This window comes from Maniola jurtina, chromosome 3 (assembly GCF_905333055.1).
Source record: "Maniola jurtina chromosome 3, ilManJurt1.1, whole genome shotgun sequence".
Lineage (NCBI taxonomy): Eukaryota > Metazoa > Arthropoda > Insecta > Lepidoptera > Nymphalidae > Maniola > Maniola jurtina.
This window is the reverse complement of record NC_060031.1, coordinates 13,954,050-13,976,249: the sequence shown is the minus strand read 5'-3', so window position 1 is coordinate 13,976,249 and position 22,200 is coordinate 13,954,050. Positions and strand designations below refer to the sequence as shown.

General features: G+C 37.7%; 3 protein-coding genes across 3 annotated transcripts in view; 1 reads left to right on the top strand and 2 right to left on the bottom strand.

The window, feature by feature from the left end:
* Window positions 1–22,200, bottom strand: part of LOC123881009 (serine/threonine-protein kinase 17A) — a 303,828-nt gene that overhangs the window by 185,725 nt on the left and 95,903 nt on the right. The gene's annotated exons all lie outside the window — the stretch shown is intronic.
* Window positions 6,488–9,498, top strand: LOC123881013. The gene is made up of 2 exons (XM_045929527.1): window positions 6,488–7,455; window positions 8,767–9,498. The coding sequence occupies exons 1-2, from the start codon at window positions 7,284–7,286 to the stop codon at window positions 9,441–9,443; spliced, it is 849 nt and encodes a 282-aa protein (XP_045785483.1). The 5' UTR covers window positions 6,488–7,283; the 3' UTR covers window positions 9,444–9,498.
* LOC123881010 (protein ALP1-like) lies at window positions 7,453–10,209 on the bottom strand. The gene is made up of 2 exons (XM_045929525.1): window positions 9,857–10,209; window positions 7,453–8,691 (listed from the first exon to the last, which is right to left on the bottom strand). The coding sequence occupies exons 1-2, from the start codon at window positions 10,207–10,209 to the stop codon at window positions 7,815–7,817; spliced, it is 1,230 nt and encodes a 409-aa protein (XP_045785481.1). The 3' UTR covers window positions 7,453–7,814.

Here is a 22,200-nt window from a genome sequence, read left to right as displayed (position 1 = left end):
AAAGTTTTTGGAACTAGCTTGATTATGGAACCCTACCATAAGAGTTTTGACAAGCTCTCGACCAGTTATTTTTTTCTATTTAGACGCTACTATTTACGCTGAACTGAAATAAGCAGTCGTATGACTGCTCATTGCAGCACTGATAGTATTATAAGCAAATAAAGGTGAACAACCTCATTAACGATTTGTAATAGACTCAACTAGCTCTATTTCTCTATTCCTATAGCTCCTTTTCATCTAATAAAGCGCTCAACTAAACGAGAATATTGTCTAATGGCAATAATATATTAACCTTTAGCATAAAATATAACAATAGCCAATTACAATACCACCTTTAGGCATCGTAACAGCATAATTGGACAAGGCTCGCTGTAATTTATGCTGACAGGATAATATTAGAGCGGGTATTAGATAAAGCTGTAAAATGTCAAAGCGCGAATGTGACGCTGCGTGCAGGGTTACCCGATACAAATGTGAGAACTCCTCCTCGATTGCGGCAAAACTGCACCAATCATTATTACAATCGCAATCGTTGTGATTGGCTGAATTTATAGTATTCTTGTTCAAATAATACGTTGTAGCCAATAGTAAGCGAGCATCAACCAATCAGAGATGATTGCGATCGTGACATTGAAGCTGTCATTCCTCAATCGAGCCGCTGATTTAATGTCTGTCAGCATAGCACCGCACTTTAATAGCTACAACGAGATAATCGCTATCCCTCCGATATTGATTGTAAGTTAGCCATTGACTACGATCTCACCTCGTGGTAATTGTGCCCAAGACATTTTGTATGCTTTTTAACCTGCAAGGAGGAACGTTCGCCTTTCTACTATCATATCGCAAGGCATAGTCAAGGTCTGCACTTGTTTCTACGGACACTTGCGAAGAGAGTTGGCAGCCTTTCAGGGATTTGTTGGTCCGCCCCTTGAATAACCCCATATTGTAATCTAGTGAGTACACTGCCGCGCCGATACTTACCCAGGGCAAAGTCTCCCATCAGACGAAACCAGAGACAATTCAGATATTTAAAATTCCCAAATTACCCCTACAGAAAATCGAACCTGGGACCTTTCATAACCACATCATTCACCTCTCGCTAGAAAGATCTGCAAAAACCCCTCACAAATTTTAAATTTTGGTATGCTGATACCGCTCCAAATACTGGCAGTTGGCTAAAACTCTGGACAATCACGAAAAATTATGTCATCTGGTAACCCTAAGTGTGTGTCCTCGGTGGGTGAAGGTGTGCGCACGCGCACAATGGAATATTACATTCGCCATTAGAATACAATTACAAGGCCGTGGACTAATTTGCTATATTGGTATTGCCGGATAACGAATTGGATTAGTTCCGATGGTTGTGCAAAGATGGCCTAAAATTTTATATTGTTAGACTTTTTTAAGGGTTCAGCCACTAGTGAATGCCACCACACTCTTCCTTCCTTCCTTCCTTTGTCTCTTTGTTTGCTTGTTTGTTCAAACCTTTATTTATTCCCTTACTAAATAAAACCTTTCATCTGTTGTTTTCCTTTAGTAATCTCTGACTATTACTTTCAACTAGTAATCTGTGCGGTAGCTATTGTGATTATTCTAAAGTGTCGGATACTGGCATGGAGCTGTCTGACCTCTCTAACCGAGGGCATTGTTTTCCTCCATTTGAATAGCTAATATAAGTCTGCGCGTTTCGTAACTAGAGCATAGCCTCCAATATTGAGAAATCTTAACAATTCTCTTGTATTTGTCCACCATATTTTCAATATATACTGCTTCTTTAGGATAATTATTTTACTTATTATCAGTGCTGTCTCAGTGGTCTAATCAGCTGCATCAGTTTTAAGTCTAAGTAAAGTCTGAACAAAGTCGATGTATGCTTAGTGCGAGTGGTGATGCCAACAGACTCTGACTATTGTGTGAATCGCTATTGCAAGGTTTCAGCTCTAGACGCCTCAGTGAAGTCGGGCATGTCAATAGACTGTTGACATCCGTGAGGATTTCGCCCTATTTAGAAAAAAAAAATAGTATAGAAACCATGCAGTAGTGGTTTACATTTTTTTTGTATTTTACTTAAAATATTTAGCGCACCTACATTAACCTTTCTTGCTTTCAATAAACTTCTATTATTTTATTAATTACTCAATTACTGCTATGAGTAGGTATATTGACCCAAGTAAGGGTGATTTGGATGAATTTAAAATAATTCTGTAGTAGTTATCTGTAGGTATATCGACAGATATACATATAATATATGCGGGTGCACATATTTTGTTATTCACTTCTGGTTACATATTGTCCCTCAAAATTGTTACGATCTTGATAATGACTTTGTTAACAATGTTTTCGGCACTAAAAATATCCGTGAAGTAAAAATAGTATTTTCTATTTCTAAATACAACAGTATATTTCTGGCATTGCTATGATAACATAGTATTTCTTGTAAACGCGTTTATTGGCGACTATCCAATACTACGAACTGTTTAAAATTAGGATCTATGAATGAATTCACATTGGGTTACAATTTACGCTGAAATTCCTGAGAATTGTTCCGGCTATAGACTTTTCCGAAAATGTATAACATTTTACCATTTTGTACGTAGCAAGTCAAGTATGTCGGTTTAGTTAAATGTACAGAAACAGTTACAGTTTTATTATAAGAAGATATAGATTGTTATAGATTGATAGATTATTAGGATCCTCGCAATTTTACTTGTTGAGTGAATTTATTGCATTGCAAAATTATTATTCTAGCCATTAGGTAGTAGACGACTGAGGATTTTACGCCGTTAACAAGAAAACATGTCAAAGTGTACTGTTATTACTTCTTTGTAACTTAAACCAAGCAACAGCAGTCCTTACACCGTTAACTAGCAAAGCAAATTTTCTACCATTGCATCTGATTAGTTTACGTAAATCACGGACGTCAGTTTCTATATAGGTCTGTAGGAAAGGGTCTCCGATAAATAGCTGTGCAATTTGAAAACGTAACAGACCCTGTCAGGGTGGTCGGTGCTTTTAATGCAATGCAAGACCGCTGCGGGCGCTCCCGACTTGAAATATCACGGAATCTTAGCAACGAGCCAGATGAATATTGCAACTGCATTCATCTTGTAATATAGAGTGCGGATCTATTCATATTATGGGAGTCTCATGGATCCGAACGAATTCGAACGCTTGGTGGAGTTGGGCATCTGCAACCAGATAGATACCATCTAGATACCATTTCTGAAGGTTAATAGAAGGCTACGAAGTCAGCCTAGGAAGTTGATTGTTGCTTGCGCCTGAGAGTGTGGCAACCGCCACATCGGATTCTTGACACTCCCATAATAATATAACAAGTGTAAATTAAAAATTTATAACACCCCCGACAAAGTATTTGAGTTTTCCAAAACATCATTTTCAAATAAATAATTATGTATCTAGGCAACGTCCATCTTGACAGCTTGACATTTGTCAATTGACATAATATTATGAACCTAACGGATATCTAACCTTCTTTTCTACAAGAAAACTAGAAAAGAGCTGATAACTCTTAAACGGCTGAACCATTTTTTTTGGATTATAGCTAAGAACACTCTCGATCAAGCCACCTTTCAAACAAAAAAAAGTAAATTAAAATCGGTTCATTCGTTTAGGCGCTACGATGCCACAGACAGATACACAGATACACAGATACACAGACACACAGATACACAGATACACACGTCAAACTTATAACTCCCCTCTTTTTGGGTCGGGGGTTAATAAAACAAGTCATAATCCATACTAATATTATAAATGCGAAAGTATGTAAGTCTAGCAAACCTCTTATTACTTTTTCTCTATTATGTTTTATCATCTGTTATCCATCTTTTTATGGTCCATCAGCTATATCGATTTTGTAGTACATTGGTAAAACTTGCATCCCGAAGACCGATATTGGCTACTTTTTATCCCCAAAGAGTTCCTACGTGATTTTTACGGAACCTACTACCTATTTTTAAGGAATACCATATATTTTATTTATTTCAGAAAATCAACGAGTCCCCTCTGGGTTTATAAAAACCTAGATCCAAGTGAACGAAGTTGTGGGCACCATCTATCACTTCAAAAGTCCGTGTGTTTGCAAAAATGTTTCTGTCCTTTACACCGATGAAATGATCCTTCTTGAGACTTTTGGAGAGTGATGTAGGCTACTCTACCGCGAGAGAAAAATCTTAATAGCCCAGGAAAACAGCAAAAAAAACATAAATACAAACTGTTATCCAGTTAGTGGGCAAGTATACCTTTTTCTCTACCACAATACTTGTAGACATCGTGCGCAATTTAGTTGGAAAAACAACATAATAAAATGTTATCATCCTCAAACCAAAACCAGAAATTCAAATCGTTTCATCTGATTTAGTAGAAGTAGACGCAATATTGCGAATCCTCCTCCAACGAACGTGACATCCGTTTTATTTTTAGGGTTCCGTATTTGAGGGTGCCAACAAGACCTTATTACCACGCCTCCGCTGTCCATCCGTCTGTCTTTCTGGCTTTATCTCATGAACCGTAATAGATAGAAAGATGAAATTTTGACATAGTGTGTATTTCTATTGCAGCTATAGTATAATATAACAAAAAATAAGAGATATAAAAATGGCCACCATAACGTAAGTGCCTTAATTTAAAAGTACGGAACCCCTCCAGTCCAGTCCGACTCACACTTGACCACTTTTTCTAAAAACAACAGATACAATCGAGGTGATGGTCACCCACGACAGATACGTGTCTCGTGTTGGCTCTTGTTGCAAAATGCTTGTTTAACAACCCAAATATGGGGACACAATACGCAAACAACTAAACAGTCAGTAAGTAGGTGGCTTTACCACACGTTAAGATAATAATGATAAAAATTGTATTATTTCATTGTCTAGCGTGACCATAATAAAATTTATATCAGTGGCAACACTGGCAACACTATTCAAATATTAGACAATTGCACGTAAATACTCGTAATAATGTAATGTTATTCATCATTATCGTCATCGTCACCCGATAGATGTAGACAGCTGGACATCGTAGGGATTTCCACACGCCACAGTCTTGAGCTGCCTGAATCCAGTGGCTCCCTGCAACTCCTCTTCTCTCAGAATGAAAAGGATTTAGGTCATAGCCCGCCACGCTGACCAAGTGCGGGTTGGCAGACTTTACACACCTTTGAGAACATTATGGGGACTCTCATGCAGGTTTTCCTCACGATGTTTTCCGTCAACGTTTAAGCAAGTGATATTTATAGCTTATAACGCACATAATCCCGGAAAATCAAAGGTGCGTGCTTGGGATCTAACCCCCGACCTCTTGAATAGAAAACCGACGTGTTAACGACTCGCCGTTCTTATTTAATTTATCACACTAATATCATAAAAGCGAATGTATGTGTGTATGTTTGTAACTCCTTCGGGCAAAAACTACTAGACGGATTTGGCTGAAATTTGGAATGGAGATAGATAGCATATATACTATATAGCCTATTTTTATCCCAGAAAATCAAAGAGTTCCCACGGGATTTTAAAAAACCTATATCCACGCGGACGAAGCCGCGGGCATCAGCTAGTAGATTATAAATTATTGTCTCACACGGACAAGGCAGTCGTAAGTGCTAATCGTACAAGTGTAAATTAAAAATTTTCAACACCCCCGACCAGTGAAGGTTACAGTAACTAGAAAAGAGCTGATAACTTTCAAACGGCTGAACCGATTTTCTTTGACTATTCCGCGCCTACGATCCAAAGTATCTGAGTTTTCCAAAACATCATTTTCAAATAAATAATTATGTATATCTAGGCAACGTCCATCTTGACAGCTTGACATTTGTCAATTGACACTTGAATATTATGAACCTAAGGGTTATCTAAACTTCTTTTCTACAAGAAAACTAGAAAAGAGCTGATAACTATTAAACGGCTGAACCAATTTTTTTGGATTATAGCTAAGAACACTCTCGATCAAGCCACCTTTCAAACAAAAAAAACTAAATTAAAATCGGTTCATTCGTTTAGGCGCTACGATGCCACAGACAGATACACAGATACACACGTCAAACTTATAACACCCCTCTTTTTGGGTCGGGGGTTAAAAATACGAGTAGCTAAAAAAAAGAAAGGATTTTAATGGGGTAATAACATCGTGTCGTGTAACTCGGAAGTTAGGACGTAAACAAAACAAGTTGAACTCGATTAGAGGGCGTGATAACGATCTGCGGAAGCTATACGGAGTAGAGAGTACCCTACTCTCGCTCGCATTGTGAGAGGGCGCCGCAATGGCGACTGCCCTCTGAACTGCGATGCAAGCGAATAGCGAACACAATAGAAATAAAAGTACGTTATACAGGTTGCCCAGAAAATAGCATTCCGGTTACTATTAGTGAGCTGTAAGACGAGTTTAGATTAGAAATTTTAAGAAGAAAAAGATCTTGAAGAATCAGTAGATATTTCACATTTTTTAAGAACTTATTTTTATTTGAAATAGACGTGGGCGTTATTTCACGTCACTAGATACATTAACTAGTTACGCGGCATGTAACCGAGTCACTAGTTTCGCTTCAAATTAAAAGTAGTGATTTTTGTAAATGCGTTACTGGGATGGTTGGGTCATGAGTGACCACGCGCACAATAATATGAATACGCGGCATATAACCGAATCACTAGTTTCTCTTTCGAGTAGTAATTTTGTAAATGCGTTACATTTCTTTCGCATCGCGCCTACCGGCCGGTCGAGCGAGATAGCAGATCAGATTTCCGAGTAAGCGAGAGCGGGTGACACGAAAATCCGAAGTAATCCGAACGCGCACATGCCGTGGCATACAACAAAAAACAAAACAGCGTAACAGTACTAGTTTAAGTACGTTTAATTTTCATACGTAAGACTATAGACATTAGACAAATACAATAAAATAAGTGATCTCTGTTTGTAAATAATTTCAACGGCTTGCGATTCCAGGAAGCGAGCGTCAATTTGTTGAAAAGTAAAATAAAAGAACTTAGTTTGTTTTCGGCCTCCTACGCACTGGCGACCATGGTCGCCGCGACCTGGCCGCGGCGGCCAGTGAATTCTGGACTTTATATGGCAATCGCTATAGCCCCTACGCACTTAGCGGCCAGCGACCAGCGGCCACCGTTGGCCGCGGCGTCCAATTTGATGCCACGCGACCAGCGACCAATCGTGGCCGTCGAGAACATCACTTCTGTATTAAAATTCATCAGTGCTACCGCATCGGCCGCGGCGACCAGACGTGTAGCTAGCTACAGAGTGATTATTTTACAATGGCCAATTTCGACACGGAAAGGTTCATAATTGAAGTTGAAAATAGAAGAGGTTTATGGGATTTAGCATCAAATGATTACTCCAATAAAGATGTTAAGCGGCAGTTGTGGCTTGAAGTGGTCGATATATTTGGCGGTGAATCCATGGAAGATAAAGAAAAGGCAGAACTTGGTTAGTATTTTATTTTATTATGCCTAAGTAAATTAATAATGCGATGAACTACAATAAACGCAGCAGGTGCTGTAGTAGCATTCGACACGTATATGTGACATGAGTGATTTTTTTTTAAAGTTGTTCCGTTCATTCAAAATCTAAGAAATTTTAGCAAATAGGTAATTGTCAAAAGTATAACTATTTTATTTCTACTATTTTTCGCTTTGCACATGAGTTTTGACAATTATTTGCTAAAATTTCCCAGGTTTTCGTAATGATTGGAATAACTTTTTAAAAAGATTACTCATACCGCATGTGCGTTCGACGCCATTTTGTTTACGGCGCGCAATGGCGGCTCGCGGCGAGCACCCATATATTTACAAATTGTGCCAGGGCAAGCGACCATCGGTACTGAAGTAGTTTGCGAATATATCTCGATATTCGGTTGATGTTCTATTTGCTCTATTAGGTAAACATGCAGGTATTTCTAATAAAGCCTCTGGTACAGTTAACGTGTCCTTGAAATCATATCCGTCTCTTTCTCGCACAAAATTATGAAGCACACATAGAGCTTTTATAATCACAACTGCAAATTCTTTCTTGACGTTTAGGGGTCGGTGAAGAATCTGCCATTTATTGGCTAATATTCCAAATGTACATTCAATATAGCGGCGGGCACGGGATAGTCGATAATTAAAATTAGTCTTTACATTATTCAAGTTTCTCCCAGCATACGGTCGCATCATATGTTCCGATAGTGAAAACGCCTCATCACCCACTAAAACGAACGGCATTGATTGGCCATTTTCTTTGATGGGGTTATTGCTCGGAATATCGAGATCATTATTTAAGAGCCTATGATAAAATACAGAGTCTTTGTAAATTGACGAATCACTGCATTTGCCGTATGCTCCAATATCTACGTAAAGAAATTTATAATTTACATCACATATTGCAAGTAACACGATTGAAAAATAATTCTTGTAATTGTAATAAAGAGATCCCGAATGTTGTGGTTTGATAACTCTAATGTGCTTGCCGTCGATGGCTCCGATGCAATTAGGAAATTGGGCGTATTTTTGAAAACCTTCAGCCGTTTGAATCCACTTATCTCTGGTCAATTGTGGCATCACAATTGGTTTTAATATCTCCCATATTGCTTCACAAACATCAAATACTATTTCCGATACTGTAGGAAGCCCTATACGGTATTCATGACTTATATGAGATAAAGAACACCCAGTAGCCAAATACCTGAAAATAAAATTCACATTAATAAACATAATATTAGTTTTGTAATATGTACTACATTTATTTATTGATTTACAGGCATTACTCTCCAAAAAAGATGGAAAAACCTTAGAGACTGTTTCACAAGAGAGCTGCGCCGTCTTAAAGATGTCAAAAGTGGTTCTGCTGCAAAACGTAAATCACAATACACCTATTTCAACCAATTACTGTTTTTGAAATCAGTGCTGGACACAAACGCAACAGAAAATAGTCTCGAAGAGGCAAGTCAAGAAAATGAAAGTGCAAGATCTTCTGATCTTGAGACTCAACAGTCTGCATCAAAGTCGCTTAGAACAAAAAGGAAGAAAAAAATACCAAACGAAGAATCCGATACAGACCCTCTAATTTCAGTTCTGCATAAGACCATAGCGACTACACAGAATGATTCAAATTGTGACAGATTGTTTCTTTTATCCCTCCTCGAAAGATTTCAAACAATCCCTGCTGCAATGAAGACCAAAGCGAAAATGGAAATCATGGAAATTATAGAAAAATACCAACCGAACTGTACACCTACAACAGCGCGCATAAACTATTCAAGTAATTTCAATACTCTTAACGACCAAGAATATGACCCGCATCGACCGAGTTATTCAGGTTATTCTACTACCAACAGGATATCAGATGATTCAAATTACAGCGATACTCATACTCATTATTCTGATATTTCTCAAAATTCAGAAATGATAGACCTATTTCCCAATTTGAATGATTAATTGTTCACAATTGCCATTTTTTAAGTTATGAAAATACAAATAATTTGATTATCTACTTCAGTTTTTTAATATTTAAAAACATGTTATAAGCAAGCCCTTTTCCTCTCCTTTTCAAAGTCGTAAAGTAGAATACTACTGAACAATAGTTCATAAATTTTTTAAAGTGGCAAAACCTTGGTCAATGAATTATACAGGTTGTTGTGAAAAACGCAACAGTGGTGGTTTAGGGTGATTCAGAATCAAGTCTTGTATAATTCAAATTTACAAAAAATCCGTTTAGCAGTTTAAGTAAAAAAAAAGGCCCTATCACATTATTTTTATTTTTCCTGTACACAATACTCCATTCCGAAACATCCTTTAAAATATATCACGTATTTTTTAAACATTCTGTATTTAAAAAAGAAAAAGCTTACCTTATTGTTATTACTAATTTTTCTTCTGCTGGAATGCATTTCCGATAGTTGTTACCAGTTCCAGTAATTTTTGGTTTTATTGTATCCAGTAACAGGTTAAAAGTATTCGTTGACATTCTCATGTAATTAAAGAATCTCTTCTCATACATTTTTAAATCCAAAAAATAAGTATAATATAATCCTTTAGTCTTTCTCTCGCAAAGTAATGGATGCACCCAAAACTGTCTTTTACGTGAAATCTTCCGTTTTCGTTTTCGTAGTAAATACACAAGCACAGTTAGCGTGATTATCTTCTGCACGTCCATCTTGACACATCCTTGGAAGTCGACTGCAAATTTTTCGGCCGTCCACATGTCGCGCTTGCCTACGCACCGGCGACCATAGCCGCGGCGGCCTGGCCGCGTCTATGGTCGCCAGTGCGTAGGAGGCCTTAGTCATAGACCTATGATTTTTCGCTTCGTAAATTTATGGTTTTAGTTCGTCGTTGGACTTGTATTTTTTTGAGTACTTTCTTCTAAAAATTAATAAATGTTATTTTGGTGCTTTTTTTGTAAATTTAATGTAAAGTTTCTTTGATGTTATGTAAATATAGTTAGGATATTATGTAAATATAATTAGTGTGGAATTGTGGATTGTCTCTAAGTAAACTATACCTAAATAAAAATGTTTCGATTGAATTCTAGTGCTTTGTGGGAGTTTTTTCAAAAACTGGATAACGAAAAAAAAGCGAAATGCAACAGTTGTGGTGAAGTTTATAGCTTCAAAACTTCAACTGCGAATTTGAAAACACATCTGAGGCGAAAACACCTCAATGCGTATACAAGCCTTTGTACCGCGCAATCAACGGCAAGGACCCCAGAACAAAGTCGTGGGCAGGAACCCGCAGACGATGTGCAACCTCAGCCCTCGTCGTCCAGCTCCGATGCTGCCTCAGCTTCTACGTCCACTGCTGCAAGTACCATACCCATATACCGCGCTGCGCAACAGCTCATTGATAGGTACGGAATTAGCAAAAAAAAAGTAACACTGACTAAAAAAAGACAAATTGACAATGACCTTGCCGATTTATTTATAGATAGTTATCACCCTTTCTCTTTAGTAGAGGAACGTGCTTTTAAAAAATTTGCCCGACACATACCTGGATACGACTTACCATCGCGAAAAACTGTCTCTAATATTCTAATTCCTACATTATACGACCAAACAGTTTTACGAAAAAAAGAAGAAATAAACAATATTGAATTTCTATCTCTAACAACAGACTTATGGACGTCTCGGGTCAATGATGCTTACATTGCTGTTACAGGGCACTATCTAACAAAAGATCTTGTTCTTAAAACATTTTTACTAAAATGTGCAGAGTTTAAAGATACGCACAGCAGTACGAATATTCAAGCTGCATTGCTCGAAACGACCAACGAGTGGAATTTAACAAATAAAATAAATTTTATTGTTAGTGACAACGCACCCAACGTCAAAAAAGCCATAGCTGATATAGGGTGGAAGCATTATGGTTGCTATGGCCATACGTTGAACTTAATAGTGCAAGATGCCTTGAATTCAGTCCAAGCTTCTTTGGACAAAGTTAAAACTATAGTCCGTCATTTTAAAACAAGTACAGCAGCGCTAGAAAAATTATTAAAAGCGCAATCACAGGAAAAGCCGGACGTGACACCAAAGCGCTTGATACAGGAAGTACCAACCCGGTGGAACTCTACATTTGCTATGTTACAGCGATTTGTAGAACTGGAAAATCAAATATGTGCCACTGTTGCAGTTCTTAAAAAAGATTTACCAATTTTAACTCTCGAGGAATGGACAGTATTTCACGAACTGTGCAAGGTTTTAAAACCTTTTGACGAAGCTACGAAAGCTATGAGTGGTGAAGATTATATGACAGCCAGTACCATTATAGTCATGACACGCTGTCTTAAGGAATCCTGTGACCAACTGCTCCTGGAAGGCTTTACTGTTACAACAAATAATATAATTACAGTACTTCGGACAGGCTTGGATAAAAGATTTGAAGGTGTTGAGAGAAGTGGCACGTTCTCGATATGTACATTATTAGACCCAAGGTACAAAACCAATGTATTCTCAGACACAAGTGAGGCAGCAAAAGCAAAGAAAGTGCTGGAGGAAATACTGGCAACGGATATTAGGCGACGACATGGAGAAAAACAACCACAACAATCGACTTCAACCTCTGCATCCGTCCCAGTAAGGGATAAATTTTCACCATGGACGATTTTAAACAATATTGTTGGGACGCAGCAGCAGCAAGTAGGCACACCTTTGTCGTGTGCCATCAAAGAAGTGGACTCCTATTTAAAAGAGGACATATTACCCACGTTCAATGAAAATGGGAAATTTAACTGTCCATTGCAATGGTGGCAACTTAAACAGCACATTTATCCCAACCTTGCCATTCTTCTACGCAAGTATGGCAACATAATGGCAACGTCAGTTCCGTGCGAGAGGATATTTAGTAAGACAGGTCTCACGATTAATAACCGCCGCACACAATTGAAGACATACAAAGTTGCCCAATTAACTTATTTAAATGTTAATCTAGATCCAAAAAGATTTTTGATAGAGTCATAAACTCGTTTATACATAAATAATAAACAGAATAATAAAACTACTAAATGTGTAGAAAAAATGTAAATGTGTACTGTACTTGTAATATTATAAAACTTAAAAACTGTGTGTAAATAGCCAAACAAACAAACAAAGTGTATAAATAAAAGTGCCAAAACAGACAGTGAAAACGTTGAAAAAGTGTAAATAAACTGTAAATATATCAAAATTGTAAATAAATTGTAAATATAAATGATCATTGTATATACAATCAAATCAACTTCTAAATACGCCTGCATTAATAATTTTATAAAATCATAGTTTCCTACAAGTTTCCTATTAAACACTAATCAACCATAAATACATTTAATGCAGTCAGTCCTAAGCCTGAATAAAGTATGAAGGGAAGTTAATTTATTGATATAACTGTACCTATAACTACAAACAAAGATAGTGATTTAAGCTATTTTCGTTTCGTGTGTAACGGTATAGTTGGTGGAGGTTAATGTAAACAATCACAGAAGCTGAAAAAAAATTACAAAACTAGTTACAAAAATCACTAGTTTCGAAACAGGTGACGCCGACCAAGTCACTGATTTCGTTACGTTTCTTAAAAATGACGTAACGACCCACGTCTAAATTTTGAAATCCGTATTATTTTTCTCGGCAAGTTTTGGTAACTGACCGAAGCTTAGTACGACTGAAACAACTTCACAAGTCTTTGTCGAAAACCCCCTTTCTATATCCCACCGATTCGCTCGCTTCGCTAATTCTACAACAGCGAAGGTGAGACTTGGGTGTCCATCGACCACGCGCCTAGAATTCGCGTTGGCTCCGCTGCTCAGTTTATAAGAGCCTAAACAACACAGTTACCAACTCATGATTAGCAATTTACTGCTTATACTCTTCCGATTCGTTCGATTCGCCAATTGTACGACAGCGAAAGCGAGACTTGGGTGTCCATCGGCCACGCGCCTAGAATCTGCGTTGGCTGCTTAGTCTATAAGCGCAGGCAACACAGTTACCAACTCACGATGAGCATTTTACTGAACACCCTGTACAAGCTCGAGGCAGAACACACTAGGAAGCGTTCCGCTCTGCATTTCCATTCCATCTGCAGGAGAGAGTTGGTCGACTATCGCGTTACAGTGTCCGTTTACAGCTGCGACCACGGATGTGTAACTCGAACTGTGAAACATTACGTATTGGTACGTTTCTAGACCAGCGGTAGAGTCGCTGTTACCTTTAACCAATATCTTCATCTAACTAAATAATATAAGACGAAAAGCTGACTGACTAACTGGTCTTACAACGCATAGCTCAAACTACTGGACGGTTTGGGCTGGGCCTGATAATATGACATAGACATCCGCAAAGAAAGGATTTCTAAAAATTCAACCCCTAGAGGAGTAAAATAGGGGTTTGAAATTTGTGCCACGCGGACGAAGTCATAGTCTAAGTTAACTCATAGTCTAAGTACCCATAAAGGTGAAACTCATTGACATAATAAATTTTAAAGGTAAATCTAAAACGGTTTGGTTTAGAAACTTGATATTTTGCACAGACAACCTAGTATGGTACTCTGTAACGTAGACCATCAAGAAAGCATTTCGAGAAAATCCAACGGGATTGAAAAAAAAATATCGCGAAGCCACGGCGAAGTGGCGAATATCAGTTAGAATGTTCAAGTCACTTTATCGATGTCGCATTCCAATACTAAATAAGCGTTATTAACACTCGTGGAAGGAACCATAGCCAATAAAACGAAGCCGGTCTGCGGCTTCGCAATCGGCATCTCTATTGTTCAACAATGTAAGCGGCCAGCGTGGCTGCGACACAATGGCGATTGGCTTGCGATTGTCGTAAACGATGGCAGGAACTAAATGCTCCGGTTGTTTGACCGATTGGCCATAAAGCCTGGTAACAGACATCAACGAACAGCCAAATGATAGAGAGGCTTTTCTGTATTCTATCATAGCGCTGTCATAGCGCTATACTGCGATCTAGCGATTGTAGTAAACGATGGCAGGAACTAAATGCTCCAGTTGTTCGATCGATTGGCCATAAAGCCTGGTAATAGACATCAACGAACAGCCAGGTGATAGAGAAGCTTTTCTGTATTCTATCATAGCGCTGCCATAGCACTTACCGCGATCTAGCGATTGTAGTAAACGATGGCAGGAACTAAATGCTCCGGTTGTTCGACCGATTGGCCATAAAGCCTGGTAACAGACATGAAAGAACAGCTAAATGATAGAGATGCTTTTCTATATTCTATCATAGCCCTTTAGTGCGATCTTTTCAAAGCCCTAGTTTTATTATGTCGTAAGCACTTGTTATCTGTAATCGTGGCACTTTGTAGGTACAATTTCTTTCAAGTTTAACATCATTTACGAATCACGCGTTATTCTAACGCCGCGAATAAACCTATAAGTTTTACTCACGTAAATAGGTAGAGTAGTTACAACTTTACTAATGTAAACACTCCAAACAGTACAATACCTTTGTAAAGCTGTCAATTAATTACGTAAGGCACTTACGTGAGTAAAAATTACAGGTGTAAGTTTTAGTAGTAGTAAGTAGAGTAAGGCACATTTTCATTTTGACTACATGTTTTAATAAGGTTGACTTTAATACTTAAGTATAAAATAAAATTGATAAGTTAAACGGGCTTGGACGGATGTAATAGTAGCCGAATGGTCTCTTTTACATAGCTCATGAGCCATGAGTATGACGGTTGCTTTTTCCTATCTGTCGCTTAATAAAATCTCTCTGAGTCTAGTGGATTGCTCCGTCCCTTTCAAGTCAATGTCGACGATTGAATGCAAAGGCATGATGAATGTTGCCATAGATTGCGTAGTTTGTTATGCTCTTCTCTATGCGATATTTATTAACGTATGTTCCAAGAAGGAGCACACAAGAAAGTTTTGTTCTGCACAAACTTTTTATTCTATAAGCTCTTTCTGGTTCGCAAATTACGGTAGTTCTAGCAGAAATAGGCTATCTTTACAAGTTCTTTTTAAACGTCAACCCTTTTTTTTTTTCTATAAAGCTTGCGCTTGATCGCAATCACATCAAACAGGAGATGACGCAGCCTAGGCGGACGCGCCTGCCCAGAAAGATGGCTATCCACTCTTTTATTGAAGGTAGGTACCAATATTATACGAAACCTGTCTGTTTGTAGTGAATCTACCACCGATTTTACTGAGAATAGAAACATTGTATGTTGCATTATGAATTTATGAGTCATGGACGTTGAATTAATGCAGTCGTCCTCTTTCCAAGCCGCAGCATTCATCAAAGTGCACGTTTGATTATTTGCACTGAATCATCTAGCGTCAGTGCCGATACATCTTAATGAATAATGCTCGAACTGAGAGACAAAAGAACAGCAGGCTTACGATGAGTTTGCCCATCTCGACAACGTTGAAAGATTTCGAGTATCAATACACTGTAACCACAGCGTAAATACATATATTAAGGCAACGACCTTGATATTTGCGGACGAGTCGCCTTTGCGTTACGTTGTCAGAGTACTATTGAGGGTGAAGTTCATCAGAAGCTACATAATCAACGCTTGGATAACCGTAATCAGCCCAACCGTCGTTTAAACAACCGTTTATATTTACTGTTCACCACGTCAAAGTGTAGCACCATCTTATGTGATGTTATAGTATTTCGATATTCGAATTCGATCAACGTTGTCGAAATGTGCAAACTCGAGCTAAGCTTACAGAAGGTATAATTCATGTCCATTTCAACAGTATTTTATAGCCGATGTCTGCATTATCGAGTTATTGATTACGTTGTGCGAAATCAAAATTTGTTGTCTCCTTATCTATGTTGACCTCTCTCGTGCAAAGGTGTACTTTTAGCTTTATAATTCGAAGATTTCTGGTTCGATCTCCAAACAAAGTTTAGGATAGGGATACATATTTATATATGTACGCACTACACTTCTACTACACTTGTGGGCACTTCGAACTTTTAGGAGCTATGTGCGTTTTAAGTAATTAAGTTTTCCGTAATGTACTGAACAATGGTACGTTAAGTCTGCTAATCCGGATTTAGCCAGTGTGCTAGACTATGGCCTAAATCTTTGTCATACTGAGAGGAGACCCATGGGTTGAGAAGATGATGAAGGGATTTATCCATATACATTGGAACGATACACTGAAGAAGCCGCGGGGCAAAGCTAGTGAGAAAAGTGTTTCGAAACACGTTTTCTTTTGTAACATCATAGCGAGACAAAATATTATTATGTCCACCTTCGTTTTTTACAACCTAACCGGAATATGGAAGTTACGACTAATAATAAAACTAATGAGCAGGGTTATTGCCAGTGTTTACATTGTAAGCAGCTAAGCATAAGGCTCTGACAGACACGACGCGTGACGGCACGAACGCCAATGTAACTGAGCGAATGTCGTAGTTATAACTTCACTGTATAAATATGATTGTCATGCTTAGTTGACGAGTCGTATTTTTGAGAGGTGACATGATAATTTTATCAAGTGCCTGATTGGTTTGATAAGAGTCTGATGAGTACATGGCAGACTTGGAAACTGCGTTATTTCTCTTCACGCGTCGTTGCGCGATCGATTTGACCCAGATTACAAAGAAGGAAGTTCGCAATTCGACGCATATGTTTTATGATGGTAGAGCTGGGAAAACAGAACCAATTTTTAAGGGATAATTAGTCAGAACGATATCATCACATAAGTAAATCTGATGAAGATAAAGATGAAGGAAGGAAGTCCACAATGGACATCAACAAATCACTCGCGCCCAGTTTAGTAATAACTACTTTAATAAATTATAGAATGGAGTCTTTTATTTAAAAAAAACCGTTTTATTTAAGTGTTTTCGAATCGTCAAGTTAGTATACCACTGGTTGGGTTCGGTTGGCCATAACAAAAATTCAGTAAGTATTTTATATCCGATTTACGAGCTCGAAGCCTCTCGATTGAGCCACGTCGCTGCCGTCGTGCGTTTTGTTTGACCGGGACTGACCGGGACTATGGAGATTCTCTACTACTAGATTAAGTTTTATTGCACATTCCATTAAGTCGTTAGTAAGTATCGCTTAAAATATAGCTGTCTCGTCTTACAAGGTACGAGTTTAGCTGAGGATTAGCCGTGTCGCTAGAACACGATTGTAACTATGTATTCGTACCAATAAACTACGACTTCTAAATCAATAGAGTAGCTAAACCAAAGACACCAAGCGGGCTTAAGTCTTTAAGCGAAATAGTGAGAATCAAAGTAATTCGCCAAAGAACTAGTGAGACCGACGCACCTAGCTCTTTCTCAAGGCTAACACGTTGAAGTGGCAGTGGGAGGACTAGTGGACGCAGCCTGAAGACCGGGTCTCAGTAAATTTTATAAAAAAAAAAAAAATGTTAGAAAGTACAAACTATATTATCATCATAATAGACCACGATCCTAAAAATCCATAAACAGTTTTCATAGTCGATTTAACTACTTGTCGCGAGCGCGTGCGACATCGAAATCGTGACGTCACGTGAGCCAACTACGAAGAAAACGGTTGTGACTTGATTCACCCGTCAAATCCTCCGTGAGTGCGCGGGCGCATACTGATGAATTGCCAGCGCCCTCCGGAATACTTAACAAGGTTATACGTCTGATTTTAATAACATATATTGGTATCGATTCTGAGCGTAACTAAATTTTAGAGTATTCGTATCTTTTCCTACCAATGTAATAAGAAAAGGTGACAATGGCGCAAAGACAGGCAAACCTAATTTAATTTAGAACTGCCCAACATCTTGACTGCCTAGGCAGTCGTGAGCCTATGGTTTTGTAGAGTGCACTAAAATGTAGTCTTTAAATGTAAGATTCATTTTCAGGCCTTTTTTAGCAATATTAAAAAGATAAAGATGCAGATACTCCATATTTAGAGAAAAACATCAGAATCGACGCTATTGTAGACAAACCCATGTTGACGCACGCTTCCAGAAACTTCGCCTTACCTGTAAAGAGAGGAAAAATACATTAGGTACAAGTGATTCATTAAAAGTTACCTACTATCATTTAACAAATCGTAATAAAAAAATTAAAAAGCACGACCAGCCTGCCAAAAAACGAACTAAAAAGTAAAATTTTCATATTTGAAAACACGCCACACAGCCGCGGCCGTCGCGTGTTGATATTTTTTTTCCAAAAAATTCATAGTGTCACTTAGGATGATGTAAGGATTCTAACGATACCCCATACATCCAAATCGAAGTTATGGTGGAATAAAGAACCTCACATTTTTCTATTGGGTTCAAATATTGGTGTTTCAAGAACAAACAACAATTGACCTAAAAACACAGTAAATTAAAAAAAAACACACACACACAAAACAATAGACAATTAAGATAAAGTCATAATAAAACAAACACAAGATAAAATGATACAGCCGTTACCTAACCGTAATGTAAACATAAATCGAAATAAGAAAAGCGTGCGAGTAAATAATGCGATTAGCCAACATACTGAAGAACTGAGAGTAAGGGCGGCCTTACACGGGATGCTTGAGCAGTAATTGTCAACTGCTTGAGCAGTATTATGGATCATTATGTTGTACACAATCTTTAAACTAAAATGACAGGTCTAAATCCCTATGAAAAAATAGTACACTTTTTCTTTCTTTTTATTTAAATTGTTACAACTTTCTGGTACAAATAAAAAAAAGTACTAGTTTTTTTTTATTCAGATACTACATAACCTTTGACTGCAATTTCCCCTGGTGGTAAGTGATGATGCAGTCTAAGATAGAAGCGGGCTAACATGAAAGGGGTATGGCAGTTTTGATTAAATCCATACCCCTTTGGTTTCTATGCGGTTTTGTGCTGGAACGCTAAATTACAACACACTGGCGGCACGGCTTTGACGGTAGGGTCGTAACTAGCCATGGCCGAAGCCTCCCACCAGAGATTTAACCTGTCAAATTAGTTTAGGTTAAAGGTTGTGTCTGTACAACAAAGTTAGCCACATTGTCAACTACTCGTGTACTAAGATTGTAATAGGCAGTCGCTGCTTAAAGGGGTCACGACTGCTTCGAACTGCCCGTGTATGGCCACTCTAACTTTACGCAAGAGCACTTGAAATTGTCGACTATCGCCTATCTAGCAAGTTTCATTGCGCTATGACATTTACATGTGTTTCTGTAATTGAATTACCGACACAAATCGGTAGCGGAATAGCTACATCGATGCGAATCAAGCAACACGCGTACACAGAAGAGAGGACATAGTGATTTTCCTTCCAATACATAAGTCCTAGAATTTCAACGAATTTTACGAACAAATTAGAATTTAGACTCATTTAGATCTAAAATAATTTGGTGTTTAAACCATTCCCTTGTTGCTAAACTCAGTGCACTTAGTAAGGATTTTTACATTTTTTGTGAAATGAAAATGAAAAATATGTAGCATACTCACTATTGACTAGTTAATTTGTCGCTACAATGAAAAATATCTACAATTAAAACTTTGTAATATATTGATGTTAGTAAATGCAATGAAATCAGAAACAATGCGACACATAGAAAACAGAAAACACAAAAAAATTACCCAATTTTGATGATATTACATCTTTTGACGTAATGGTCCAGTACTTTGACAAAGAAAAACGTTGTATATAACACCTCCCCTTCCAGAGGAACATTGCTCGTTGATCGAGACGAATCACTAGCGAGCGGTTTCAATTTTGCAATACCCAACAACTATTGGAACGCCAAAGGAATCGGTTCAAGGCGACATTATAATCTGGTGTCAGATCGATCAAAATTTAATATTCAAGCACTGCATTGTAATTATAGTTAGTATGTTTTTAATTGCCTGTCATGTTTTGTTGGCTATTCGTGTAATCAAGTTACAATAGAGTTATAATGATTTTGACAGTGCGTACATTAAAGTTTTGTAATCATTATGCACGTTTGGTTGCTGGTTAATAAATTAATAGGTATCATTAAATTATTACACACGCATATTAACTATCTAATATTAGTATTATTTACTTCGATAAATAATTGCAAAAGATGAGATGATGGATATCAAAAAGTGTCGGTGAAAATAACCCTTGCACTTATATTTTGTGCGCCTTGGTTGCGCTTAATTTTTTTTTTTGGTTCTGCTGTAAACAAAATAAACTGCCGTAAACGAAATACGACGCAGTTAGAGAGACGCGAGAACTTTATGAAGTTAATAGAATAGAGTAGACTTAAGAGAGCCTTAACTATTAAGGCTTAATGGATCAGTTAATCTGGTTTTCCTTTTATGTAATTGCCACTACGCCCACTAATTTCGCAACTCCTTTAGGAATCGAATTAAGAACTTGTTTGCCCCACTAACATAATACGATAAGTTTTCTGGTGTTATCTGATCATTATACCGGGTTTTTTTAAATCTGATATTTTAAAGGGAATTTTATACGTGACCTGTATGCCAGCGCCATCTTTACACATTAAATTACCATCAAACTATGATTAAATCAAAACTATAACAATTTGTGAGAATCACGAACAAAATTATATACACTTTCGTTGCCAAAATGCTCAATGGTTTGTTAAAATTAAATGCAGGTTAGTAAGTTGATTTATTGTCAGAATCAATCAATTCATTCGATTATTATTTTACGTTTGTATTTCAATTATTGGCACTTTTTTTTGATAATAACTGCTTAACAATCGGGAGATCCGAGGTTAGATACCGGACACGCAACTCTTCATTTTCAGAGTTAGGTACGTGCGTTTTAACCATTGAAAAATAATAAGTTTTAACGATGAGGAGGGGAGAAAGCATCGTGAGGAAACCTGCATGCCTGAGACTGAGAGTTTTCCAAAATGATCTCGAAGGTGTGTGAAGTCTGCCAATCCGCATTAGCCAGCGTGGTAGACTATAGCCTAAACCTTTCTCATTTTGAGAAGAGACCCGTTCTCAGTAGTGGGCCGGTGATGGGTTAAACTATAGCAGGTTACAAATGAATACTATATCTTTTTTAACTCGTTAGAAATACATTCCAAGGTTTCCATCGATTTTATAATCAAGGGGCTTTTTGCTAGCTCTTTCGCTTTCCATGAAGTCATTAAAGTTTCAACTGACACCTCGTTCTAATAGGTCGCGTGGCTGCTTTGCTATGCAAATGTTAGTACTAGTCGGAATCAAGGAGATTTACACTACAAAGGTTAGAGCGGCTATTCACATTAAATAAAATGAGACCATTCTCTATCTTTAAAACTTGATATATTTTGCCTATATACAATATTGAGAAATGTCCTTCGACCTGAAAATTTTCATCACTAGTGTACTGTCACAATTTAATTGAAAAAATGGCCTAATTCATTCTGTGGGTAAAGTAGTTATTGAAACAAAAGCGTCGATTGTTCTTTATCCAAAAAGTTGCATGCACGATTTGTGGCATTTCTAGAGCATGTTAGTCGGTGTCACCAAGTTATGCAAGCCCTTTGTCGTGTCGTTCATATGCTGATTCCAAGTCGACATGCGAATTACGATCGGTATCGTTTTCAGTATACACCGTTTCGGGTTCATTATTTTCATCATTATAGTGTAGAATCACAATTTAACTGACAAAATGGCGTTGTTTATTCTGTGGGTAAAGTAGTTATTGAAACTTAAGTGTCGATTGTTCTTAATCCAAAAAGTTGCATGCACGATTTGGCGCATTTCTTGAGCATGTTAGTCGGTGTCACCAAGTTATGCAAGCCCTTTGTCGTGTCGCTCATATGCCGACTCCGA